We start from the raw sequence: 13,834 nt of genomic DNA on the forward strand, positions 1-13,834 counted from the left end.
ACTTTAGACTATGGAAATGATGTCAGACAAAAGGCAAATTCGAGCTACTTTTTTGAGTTCAAAATGGGTCATAAAGAAGTGGAGACAACTCGCAGCATCAACAGCACATTTGGCCTAGGAACTGCTAATGAATATACAGTACAGTAGTGGTTCAACAAGTCCTGCAAACGAGACAAGAGCCTTGAAGATGAAGAGCACAGTGGCTGGCCATGGGACGCTGACAATAACCAATTAATTGAGAGTCATCATCAAAGCTGATCCTCTTACAACTACATGAGAAGCTGTAGAAGAACTTACTTAACATGGAGCATTCTATGGTCATTCAGTATTTGAAGCAAATTGGAAAGATGAAAAAGCTAGGTAAGTGGGTACCTTATGAGCTGACCAAAAATAGTTGTTTTGAAGTGTTGTCTCCTTTTATTCTACACAACAACAACAAACCATTTCTCAATCAGATTGTGACATGCGACAAAAAGGGGACTGTATATGAAAACTGGCAGTGGCTGGACCAAGCAGAAGCTCCAAAACACTTTCCAAAGCCAAACTTGCACCAAAAAAAGGTAATGGTCACTGGTGGTCTACTGTTGGTCTGATCTACTACAGCTTTCTGAATCCTGATGCAATGATTACACCTGAGAAGTATGCTCAGCAAACCAATGAGATGCATCAAAAACTTCAACACTTGCAGTTGGCATTGATCAACAGAAAGGGCCCAATTCTTCTCCAAAACACAAAGCTTCAAAAGTTGGAACAAACTGGGCTACAAAGTTTTGCCTCATCTGCCATATTCACCTGATCCCTTGCCAGCCAACCAACCACTTCTTTAAGCAACTCGACAAGTTTTTGCAGGGAAACTGCTTCCACAACCAGCAGGAGGCAGAAAATGCTTTCCAAGAGTTCGTCAAATGCTCAAGTATGGATTTTTATACTACAGGAATAAACATTCTTATTTGGCAAAAATGTGTTGACTGTAGTGGTTCCTATTTTGATTAATGAATATGTGTATGACCCTAGTTATGATTTAAAATTCACTGTCTGAAACCACACTTTGTACCAACCTAATACACACAAGCTGTGAAAATCAGCAAGATGGGTGCCTTATTTCAGGACACACTACACAGAGCACTGGGTGAAACTCCAAAGTCTGGACTCTGACTGTGTGATGGGTGTGATGCCTCCTGGAAACTTGATCTACCCTGTGCCTCAATTTCCCTACATGCCCTGCTTCTATCAGAGATTCTGTCAAAAAGAAAATCATTCAAACATGTTAGTTTAAAACACACACACACACACAAAACAGTAGACCATGCTACAGAATCACCAGGCTGAAATACACTTGAACCAAATGAAAATCTTGTAAATGAGCACCCAGTTTCTTTGCCTTGGGAACAGATGGACAGGCAGCAAAGTGTGCCCGACAAGATGACAGGAAGGGGACCTGCCACACCTTAAGAATAAAGTGAGACAGAAAGGTGGGATAAAGCCATCAAAGTCTGATGTGCAAGGTTCACTGCTACTGTAGCATGACCTTTTCTTCTTAATTAAGTAAGGTCTATAAAAGGAGTGAGTGGAAATATTTAAGTCTCCAGTCAAGTGAATTTTAGCAAGGAACCCTGCCACTGTAGACACAACAGTTCAAACATCATTGTATTTTGCAAAGAGAACTAGCAGGTTCTTAAAACTGCTCACTTGTTAAGTGTCAGCGTACCCTGGAATGTATGTATAATAGCTGTGGTGTTTAGAAGAAGCTACTGAAATTTAGGGATCCAAGTTCTAATCCCAGGCCTTTGCTATTAAACTGAGCAATGTAACTTTATGTAAACTTTTGCTGAAATTTACCTAAACATTAGAAAAAGACTATCTCTAAGTTCACTTCCAAGTTTCAAACTCTAACACTATTTTACAGACATTTAGCTATGAACTCATAAAATCTAACCTAAATATGTTAGCTACTGATACAAGGCACATACATTTATAATTAACATAGGTACTGAATGTCCTGAAGACAGCATAATGTTAGAAGCTACAGAATAAGGGCTTTAAAAATGTAGAAAATATATTGGGTGAAATGCATCAAATTAACATTAACAACATCAATTTCAAGAAGGAGAATAATTATCATCTTTATTATTTATCACTAAAAAATACACTGAAATTTACACTAAGTAATTCTCAAAAGACATACTACTAATCTGAAGTTCTAGATAATGGATTTCTGTCTTGAACACTTACATGCAGTTAAGAATGACAATTTATACTTTTAAACAACACAAAGCCCCCATTAAAAATGTAGGCTCAGAAACCCACAATGCAAAGCCCTTCAAGATGGAAATGCTTGGGAAGCAAACTTAAATGTTTATCTCCAAACACCTTTTGTTTTTAAAACAAAAATATATAGAATGTCATTAATTTTCAGTAAAAAACCAAACCAAACCACAGAAGGGCAGAGAATGTCTATAGGAAATCCAGCTCTAACTTCTAAAGAACAACATTAACACTCACATTTTGGTGACTTAACCTGAAAGGCACTGGAGTGCACCGAGAGGGGACATGCTGGAAGTTCTGGGTTCTGGTTGTGAGTCTGGATAATCAAGTGATCTCTTAACAATCTGCTTTCTCATTTGGAAATAAAGGTAAACTATAATGATCTGTAAGGCTCTATTTCGACTCCAAGTTTTCCTAGATTGTTATGGTCAAGTTTTTAGCTGCTTGAAAACAGAACAGAAAACTGATTTTGCCCCCACTTCCCACAAAAACATCCTTTGCCAAGAAAACCTTGAGTCTTATTTTCATATTTCCTTCCAACCAAAAAGAAAAATAATAAAAGGAGACATATTTAGTGCTTGTGCACCTTCTAATCAGACACTATTAATCATTTCTTTTAAAATTAAATTACCTACCTCACTGGGTGTTGTGAGGATTAATTCATTAGTGTTTGTAAAGCACTTTGAGATCCTCAGGTCAAAGGCGCTATAGAAGTGCAAAGTAGTAGTATTATTACTAGATTCTTGCTTATTTAAGGAATTTCACAATCCTTTAAAAGCTAACTCTGTGTTATGATTTAGACATCTGTTCATAAAACCCTGCATTTTATCCACAGTACTTTCAACTCTTTTTGAAGATAGTATAGACAGGGACAGAATGTTTGGAAGCAAATGATAAATTAGCTTTGATCTACAAATGTAGAGGGAGACTAAGGGAAAATCTAGTGTGACAAATCTTGTTTAGTATAAAATTTTAGTGAGAAATCTAGTCAATCAGATTTAGAAGTGTGCCTATGTTGTACACAAAACCAAACCAACCCTACTTTAATCACAGATTCTGCAATGAGAAATCCCTTTCTTCAAAGAGAAAGGAAAACAATTTTCAAATCCACTTTAAAGAAGGGTAACTAAGCTTATAAATTACGTACATTACATGTGTATACATGCAACTATCATTTAAAACCTTTATACTTAAATTGCAGTAATTGTATTAGTATAAACTGATATCAAAATAGTTGAGCAGTTTTTTCCTTTAAACCAGGCTCCCACCCCTAATTACACAAGGAAAATTATTCACTGAGAAGAGGTCAAAACAATTTTACTTTATGGAATTTTAGGAGAAAAAAAGTGAGGGCCAAGGCTGTAAAATCAGTTAAAATCTTGTATAACACACTTCTCACTCCTTTCTCTAACCAAATCCTTTCACAATTAAATCAAAACAACACACACATGTACACAGACACACAAAGCTAAGAGAACTAGAGCTACTTACACATTCAATATTCTGCTTGATATACAACAAATTTTTAAAGAAAAATTTGCCAACATCCTCTGATGAGATTCTCCAGCATAAGCTCCAGTCCCAAGAGCAAACTGAAATTTAGATACCAAACTTTAAACACTTACCTCCTGCTCCTGCTGAAAGATGACAACTCTACCACCTTTATCTCCGGTTGCTAGTAACTCTCCAGAATGATTAAATTCTACTGTAGAAATTATATCTGCTGTATAATTGAAACAAACAAAAAAGACATTAGTTCTTCTCTCCCAACTCATGAAAGAGTTTCTTAGTAAGAACTCAGCATGTTTTCCTAATATATTCCAAGTCTATATATCAACCTGCCCTCAGAAATAAAGTAAATCTAAAGTTCTTTCATGAAATTTTGAGTCATGAATATTTGGTTCACTCCCCCCACAAAACTCTTCCCAAAGTAAACCAATGACACTATTTTTTAAAAAAACAGGCACATAACAAAAAATATCAGTGCTTTATTAATAATTCACTAAATTCATGAATATAAAGAAATCAACAATTCATGAAACATTCCATGATAGCACATTAAACGTTAATAATTATTGTGCTAATTTTTTCTTATATACTTCTGATAAGCTGATATACACAAACCCAAAGGACTGTAAAATTAAGACAGATATAACTAAAATGGGGAAATTCTTTAAATGCAAAAATAATTTCAATCATAAATAAATAAATTCAAATTATGGCCTCAAACAAATGTTTGTAAATAGAACACACTTATACTAGCAATGCTTTGTGCTATGCACCTTCAAAATGCACAGCTCTTCTTGTGGTTCCCACACATAGACACAGCAGGGGCTACTAGAATCAGTCATGTTACACTCAAAGTCGGTGCTAATTTCACAGTCAAGTTCAAATAAAATTATCAGGTTTTTTTCCTTGCTTTTTGACACCAGTCATTTTCCTAAAGAAAAAAATCTAAGTTACAGAATTGGGCATTAAGATAAAGCAATCACACTACACAATTCCCCACTGTTACAAGTTCTTCACTACTAAGCATTATGCTAAATTTTATGTAACATCCATCAAACGCATGTTACATAAAAAATCAAACTCTTACTATGGGAGAAGGGTTGTTTTCTTGCCAACATTAGATCACTGTAAGAATTTTAAAAGTGACTTTATATAATAATGGAGAAGGAAATGGCAACCCACTCCAGTATTCTTGCCTGGAAAATCCCATGGATGGAGGATCCTGGTAGGCTACAGTGAGCAACTTCACTTATATAATAAAGAACATTATATACTTTAAATTTTAAAACTTACTGACCAATGTAGCACATCAATAAACTGACCAGCACTGCATTTTATCATTTTCATTTCAGTGATTTTTTCCAAGTTGAGCTTGATTTTGCAAAGCTTTCTTTGCTTCCTCCACTGTCTAGGTCCAAGGCACTTTATCTTTTTGGAACTCTCTGAGAATGTACTCAAAATTATACACACTCTCCCAAGGAACTGTACACATTTAAGTACACACAAAAATTTGCATGTAATTTCAAAAGGTCTTGGACAGCACCCCATCTCCAGCTTAAAACCTTTGGCCCAAACAACCCACCATGGTTGGTGCTATCAGGAGGAAGGAATAAATCTAGTGTTTATGCTACATGCATATGTAACACCAAGATGTAAAACTGAATATATTGTACTATTTACTCTATAAAGCCCTACATCAACCAGTACTTAAAAGCCATTCTATTAGGTGCTCTGTATTTATTTCTGTATTGAGTATAATAAGGGATTAAAATCACACAGTCCTTGCACTAAAAGCACATTATAGTACAGTTACAGAGAGAAAATAAGCAGGTGCTAACTATTTGACAGAGCAAATGGCTGCATGTTACTTGTAGGTCAGATTATAAAATCAGAGAATAAGGGGGAAAAAAACTCCCATACATAGTAAAAATTATCTTTAAATTCAAATCCCTCAGACAGGCACCACTTTGGAGATGCAAACGTTCTCCTGTTCTTTTAAATCCAACTCAGCCAGTTTCCCCTACAGCATTCATATTTTGTATTTCCCATGAAATGAACTAGTTAATTTGGCTAAAAACTCATGCTATACCAAAAACTCCTGACCTCTGGACTCCAGGATATACTCTTGGCTTGGTGAAATGCTCACACTTTATACCAAAATCTAGATTCATTATCCAGTTCACTCAATGGAGTAACAGGAAGTCATACAGGCTGAGGAACCCTAGAAACAACTGACCTAAAGCGAGAGGCTGACTGTCAGGAAACGACAAGAGCCAAAGATTTACACCATAAAAGTCAACCCACATTAAATCCTTGAGGGTGGGAAATACAGAGAGAAAGGCAAATAATTTTCTCATTTCAGCTATTTTCAAGGCACTATTGTTTTGTGACTATTTATCTTGCCAAAAGCCAATGAACAAACATAACATTTTAGAAATAGCTAACTAAGCCACTGATGCTTAGGTGAATAGTAGAGTGGAATTTTATCTGGGGGAGAGGTATGCAGATTCATGGCTTCCTCACTATAATTTTTTTACTGCATGTATTTAATATGGTCGTATCTCAGATAGGTAAATTATTTTCATGACTTGTATGGTGAAATTAAATAGGTACATGTCATGGTGTTCCTTCCTCCCTCCTATCAAATAAAGGAGAAATGACACACCATGACTTCTGCAGGCTTGGCCATCCATACGTAAAGTGAGAGAGCCACTAAGTACAGAAGCACCTATTAAATCTCCAAGTGTGTGAATGCTTTCAAAGTTGTTCTCAGTTGTAAAATGCCTAGATTTCACAAGGTCTTCTTGGGAATATGACATATAAAAAGGATGAGTAACAGGGAGAATAAAATCAAATCCTGCCTTACAGTCCAAGAGGAATTTTATCCAGGAATCCATTAAGGAGTACGCTATGAAACTGAGCTTTGAGCTGTATGTGCCTCTCTGCAGCACACTAGTATGCCAGGAAGGGGATATGGGTTTGCAACCACCCAAACCTAAGACTTCCAGCCTGGAGCCCACACTTGACCTCAGAGTGCCATAGAAACATTTTTGCTCTCAAGTATGCCACAATGTGGAAAAGATAAGGAAGCATGGCTCTAAAAACAGTGCTCCCATTTCGTGAGGAGCGATACCCAGATGAGTGAGTGAGTGAGTGAAGTCGCTCAGTTGTGTCCGACTCTCTGCGACCCCATGGACTGTAGCCCACCAATCCATGAGATTCTCCATGAGACTGGTCAAGTACTGCTATCTCGTGTTTTTGAAAATAACAATAACCCTGCTTCTAGAAAATATTCTTCATTGCTCTGATTTCTATACCATTAAAAAAAAAATTACACAGTAGATGACGGCAGGAATAGCACTGTTTGCACAATAGCACCGTTCAGCAGAAATCTGTTACCATAGAGGGGTCCTATATCCGTGCTATTCAATACAGTAACTACGAGCCACGTGTGGTTCCTGAATTTTTAACTTTAGCCATATATGGCTAGGGACTACAGTACTGGAGAGTCTAGGTCTAAAACATTACAGAGTGGACACTGACTTTTAAAAGACAAGAATGCTGAAGCTAAGAGAATCCTGAAACTTTAAACAGGTAAAATAAAACTACTGTGTACGCACACACCCAGATTGTTACCTCAAGGAGCAGGCTGAAAATATGAATGTACTTCATGAAAATTCGGATTCCTGCACACTATTCTTAAAACAAAGTATTAATGAAAGCCTTGAAAATTTGCTAACACTTTACTCTTGAGATTAAAATAACTATCACATACTTTAAAAAGACAAGGACACTAACCTCACCGTTAAGAGTCACGTTACTGAACTCGAGGCAGGGTCCAGTATAACACATCAATTATGTCTGTTCTCATAAAGGATTCCTAAGAATCCTTCCTATGACCAGTACAAATGCTTTTTCACAATGAAAAAACAGTGCCTGTTTAATATCATATAAAAGAACATTCAAATACAGTTAATGAAAAGGAAGGACTCTGGATGAGAACATCAGTCAAGGACCCTCTACTGTGCATCCAGTCAACACACAGCATTCTAGGCACCTTAAAGACAAGGCTTGAAAGGCACAATCTGACTGCTGGCAAGAAAACTTAACCACAGTGTTCTCGACCTTTGATGTGAAATTCTACGTAGTATTAATAAAAACCAATAAATTTATAATGTGTTATATAAAATGGAACTCAATTTCTTCAACCCTTTTTTCCTAAACCATCAGCATCCAGGTTTCATCCTAAGAAGATGATATGATTGCTTTCTTTTGGGGGCAAGAATGGTTAAGTGGTGGTGGTGGGGATGACAATGCTATTTCTGGTCTGTCTTTACTTCATCAGGGACACCACACCTTTCCCTTGTTACTCACCTTCTCTATTTCTTATGTACTCTAATCAGTGGAAAAGGACACAGACAGCCAGCCAATGGTTAAAAAATACAACTCACTCAACATAAAAATCTCATGATGGAAAATTAATAGACAATATATATGCATAAATGGTAGTAATTAACAATAATTACTATATATTAAGTGTTCAAATTATTATTAGCTCTGACATTCTCTAAATACGTCAACTCTTGCACTGTAAGACACTTTATGGGTTACTCAGTGATTTTATAATTCCACTTGAGGACTACAGTTCAAACAAATTATCTGAAAGAAACCAATTAAAATTAGCACCAACATGGTTATAGGTGAATTACCTATATACAGGCATACTTCATTTATTGTATTTCCCTTTACTGTACTTCATAGATACTATGTTTTTAACAAATTGGAGGCAATCCTGTGTAGACAAAGTCTATCAAAGCTACTTTTCCAACAGCATTTGCTCACTTAATATCTCTGTGTCTCATTTTGGCAATTCTCTCAATATGCCAAACATTTTCATTATTATGCTTTTAACAGTGATCTGTGATCCAGTGGTCATAAATATTATACTGCAAAAAGACTATAATTTGCTGAAGACTCAGATGGTAGTTAGCATTTTTTTTTTAGCAATAAAGTATTTTTCCAACTAAGATATGTACATTTTTGGGGACATAACTCTATCTCACACTTAAGAGACTACAGTACAGTGTAAACAACTTTTATATGTGCTGGGAAACCGAACAATTCATGTGACTCTATTTACTGCAGTCATCTAGAGCCACATCCTGAATATCTGAGATGTGTCTATAATGAAATAAGACGAACGTATTTCAAACATCCAATAATGAGGAGATATAAACGCAATCTCTAGTACCTAGGTTGGAAAATTATGGCCCGCCAGCTATTTTTGTAAAGAATGTCTTATTGGAACCCAGCCATGCCCATTTGTTTATATATTGTCTTTGGCTGCTTTCAATTGACAACAGCAGGGCTGAATAGTTGAGACAGACTGAAAATATTTACTACCTGGTCCTTTATAGAAGATGCTTGTCAACCACAGTTCAAGTATATCAATACGACTGAATGCTGTGCTAAGTCGCTTCAGTCGTGTCCAACTCTTTGTGACCCCATGAACTGTAGCCCTCCAGGCTCCTCCGTCCTTTGGATTCTCCGAGCAAGAATAAATGAATATTAACATTAAAAGAACAAATATGATTTATGTGGGGACAGAGACCCGAATAACCAGTGTCAAAGCACACTCTATCTACAGAAAGATTCAACTATAATATGCCAAGCACTGTATTAAATGAGCATTTATATATATATTCTCATTTAATCCTTATAATGCCACTATGATAGAGACATCACTTTCAATTAATAGGAGAGTGTACAAAAGCACTGAGGCATTAAATAACTTGCCTTTCACACCTCTGTCAAGTGTCAAAGCCAGGATTCAAATTTAGCAGGTGTGAACAATCATTACGTATAAGGAGGCAGCATAAAATCCTGTAAGCCACTGGATGATGAATAAATAAATAATATAAGTGTTCAGTTTACTGCTTCTTTTTCACTGCCAAAGTGCCTGTGTTCAAAAAAACATTTAAGGTCAAACTACATCAACTTTACACTATTTACTAATGATCTCATTACAATTACTGGTCTGGCCCTACAATAAAACTAAGCATTTTTCCAGCACCTGCTATACTCCAGGGGCTGGGTGATCCAGAGTCTAAATTGTACCCTTTAAAGAGGTTTATAAGCAAAATGTTATTAAAACAGGTAAACAGCTAACCAAGAAAAGATTTAGTAAATGTTTAAAAGAACCAAAGAAGGAATATTGTAAGCATTATAAAATGAATTCTAAGACATAAAGACTGAGTAAATATATAAAGAAGCTCCCTTTATTTTAAAAATAGAGGGGGAGGAAATCAACTGGAAGAAACTGCTCACACGTATATTTAACCTTCTGCTATACAGTCCCCAAAGGTTCACCTGAAACAGTTAACAAAGCATCCACTGACTGTTGACACACCTGATTCTGTTATTTTTGTCAATAGGCTTACTCTCTGTTTTTTAATTTTTGCTGACTTGGAATTTTTATTGTTAAATATATATATAAATGAAACAGGAATGTGCAGTGTTCTTTCAATAAAATTGTCAGATCAGAAACATTTTACTTAATCCTAAATTCAACTTTATCTTTACTGCACCCAGAAAACAATGCAAACTGTATCTTATCTTGCAAATTCACCTGCTCACAAAAACTTTACTTCACTCTCACTGTGCTGTCACTGAGACATCAGTAGTAAAAGCCCCTATAAAAGCAGCTCCTATTTATACACTGCTTGCAGGGCACTGTGCTCAATTCCCTCAATACGACTAGTCTTTAAAGCCAAGCAACAGAGAAGAAAATTTAAAAGGTTAAAACTCAGAAAATACTATAAACATTGTTACAGTAAATAGTTCCAAAAATTCAGGCACATTTGCCTTATGCATCACGAGACAGCATAAATCTCAAGACAAGAGGTTTGAAATATTCACAGAGAAAAACATGAGGTTCACAAGAATTCTAGGAATAACCTCTGCTTCTTAAAATTCTACATTCTGAATATTATCTCAAAAGGGACTGCTCTGGGGGGAAAGTGAGTGTCAGCAAAGACCTGCTACAAGAGCCGCTGCCAGCATGGCCTTCTAGGTATCAAACGAAACTTTCAGGTCTGGAAGAAAACGAGCTTATTAGCAGGTTGGATATGCTGAATCTTATCTTTCTGCAAACAGTACTTAATTACCTATAAAACTCTACCAAGGTAATCAGTCTTCTTTCCTTTTTGTTATATTTCAGTAAAAACAAACATTAACAAAGAACATTAAGGCTACCTGCATAAACTGTCTCCAAAAAATACCCAATGAAAACATGAAGCAACTTTTAGCACTTCAAAGTGAAAGAGAAAAATCAAAATTAAAAATCTGTAATTGGTCTTCTGCTTCTGGCCATGGGGAAGCAAGACCATCTGGATTCAACCTCTAGCTGGGAATGACTAGAAAATGAACAGAGACAAAGTTCAAGGGATCTACAGAAATCACTTAGAATCTTTAAAGGGTTTAAGACTGATCTGAGGATAGGAGGGCATGGCAACCCACTCCAGTATTCTTGCCTGGAGAATCCCTTGGACAGAGGAGCCTGGCAGGCTACAGACCATGGGGCCACAAAGAATTGGACACGACTGAAGCAACTGAGCATGCACGCACGCACACACGTAATGGTGTAACACTCCACAAGGCCTACAAAAGAACTATCAGGAAGCTTAAAAGGTCTCAAAATAAACAGAGATCCCACTCAGCCAGAGGAGGCTGGTTGACAATGGTTTAATCGATAATTTGTGTCTGACTCTTGCGACACCATGGGCTGTATAGTCCCTCAGACTCCTTTGTCCATGGGATTTTCCAGGCAAGAATACTGGAGTGGGTTGCCATTTCCTTCTCCAAAGGATCTTCCTGACCCAGGGATCAAGCCCAGGTCTCTTGCATTGCAGGCAGTTTCTTTACCAACTGAGCCACCAGCCAGAGTAGAGAAATGTAATTAACATGGCATCGAGTGGAGTCCTCAGAAGAGAATCACCTCAGAGACCAAGTCAGCGCCAAACTGAATTAATCCTGACAAAGCTTCACATTGAAGAATTGATCTCAAATAATTATGTGCAAGAACAAAATCCAACACTCACCAACGCAAATTCACATTGTCTGGGGTCTAAAATCATCAGGAATGTAAGAAGGCAGGAAAATGTGACAAAATAAGCCAATAGAAACAGAACCAGAAATGCTAAAAACGATGGACGAATCATTTCTGGAAGACAAGGACTTTAAAACAGCTGTCGTAAATACGCTCCATATGTTTAAGACAAAGGAACATGTTAAAATGAAAAGTATACTATCTGAAATGAAAGATACATTGAATGTGATTAACAGATTAGATGCTGCAACAGAAAAGATCAAGAACTTGAAGGTCTCCTAACAGAGTCAAAAAAAAATGATGCAGAGGGGGAAAAAAAGAACAAAGACTTGCCTAGCAAGAGAAGATCTAGTGTTCCAACATACGTATCACTGCAGTCCCAGGGGAAAAGTTGGGGAATATTTGAAAAAATGACCAGGATGGAAGTCCTCCAGCATGATGACATTATATGCAGAATAATCAAACCAAGGTATAAAGGCAGACTTACAAAGGTACACAGTAGTGGCAACTCAATAAATTAGTCTTGTTTTTAGGATATGACTGTAAAATCATGAAGAATTCCGACATTTCAAAGCATAATATTTCCCTAATTTACAAAGTAAACTTTAGTATATAAACACATGCAAAAAAAACAAAAACAGAGTTGGGTTTTTAGGCTTAGAAAATAGTTTTTTCAACACCACAAACATGGCACAATATTCTAAACCATGAAGACTATGGAACAACTTTTTCTAGTTCAAGATTGTCCTGAAAACTTCAGAACAGCTAGTACACTCAAGCCTATGACTAGTAAATGCCAATAATGCCTTCACTCATTGGTAAAATTAGATAAAAAAAGAATTCAATAGGACAAAAGTTTATATTATGTTTATATTTATTTGATAAAAGGTACAGTGAAGATGTAACGGTCATAAATCTTTATGCAAAGATTGTTACTTTATATATTTCAGGGTTACCAGGAGTAGAAGAGTTGACAATAATTGTCCAGAAGCTGGACAATTCATTTTCCATGCCTGACAGATTAAAAATAGGTGGGGCAGGAGGCAGGAAAGCAGGGAAAAGAAGGGACAGACACATGAAAAATGTAACTGATACACATACAGAATTTATACCAATACAAAATGTTATTTCTTCAAATGAGCTTTGCGATTTAAAAAACTCACATTTACTGATAAAGTCCCTTAAGGAATTCTAAAGACCACATTGTCTAAGCACAATAAAATTAGCTACTGATAAGTAACTACTGGTTCTAATCAACTACTTAGTAACCTTAAAACCCTAAGGGCAAGGACAAAAATCAGTACTGCAATAAAAATATTTTTAAAGATTTACAGGAACACAAGTATATAAGTATTTAAGATAGTACTGTTCTTTTTTAAAAAAAGAGATACAAGGATCACTATAAAACTAACACAAAAACTGAAATAAAAAACCTGAAATCCCACCACAAAGAGTAACAACCATAAAGTAATAAATGAACAATATTTTAGCAAACACGCAAACTGCAAAATACGTATCAGATGTATTCATATATAAGATCAATTTCAGTAATGGAATTACAATTAAAATTTACTTTTTTTTTTTGATCACACAAATTACTACTTTGTTTAAAAAAAAAAGAAAGAAAAAAGATAATCATTCACTCTTAACCCCACTTCTGAGAGAATTTCAGTCCAGTATACCCTTCCAAAGTTTGTCCACATGTACTAGCTGTCCTCAGTACAAAAAAAAAAAAAAAAAAAATCTATTGTACTGAGAAAGAATGTTATCTATAATATATATATTTTAAAAGTTACAAATCATGCTTTATCCTATTGGTGCAACATAAACAAATCCATCAGAGCGTTATGGAATTGGTGACCAGAGCTTAGATAGGAGACCAGGTACAGATACATTTTCTCATTCACGTAACAGTAACATAGAAACGAACTGACTAATCTCTACAAAGTAAAA

The 13,834-nt window shown here is 36.0% G+C and overlaps 1 protein-coding gene across 2 annotated transcripts in view; it reads right to left on the reverse strand.

Moving 5' to 3' along the window:
- The window catches only part of PPP2R2A (protein phosphatase 2 regulatory subunit Balpha), an 86,176-nt gene that overhangs the window by 31,174 nt on the left and 41,168 nt on the right, over window positions 1-13,834 (reverse strand). Inside the window, exon 3 of one of the 2 annotated variants that reach the window (XM_070375496.1) lies at window positions 3,891-3,985. In XM_070375496.1, the coding sequence (XP_070231597.1) occupies window positions 3,891-3,985 (95 nt within the window). Of the gene's footprint in view, window positions 1-3,890; window positions 3,989-13,834 lie in introns of both variants that reach the window. The other variant, XM_005902991.2, reaches the window with a different exon arrangement.

This window comes from Bos mutus, chromosome 8 (assembly GCF_027580195.1).
Source record: "Bos mutus isolate GX-2022 chromosome 8, NWIPB_WYAK_1.1, whole genome shotgun sequence".
NCBI classification, from domain to species: Eukaryota; Metazoa; Chordata; class Mammalia; order Artiodactyla; family Bovidae; genus Bos; species Bos mutus.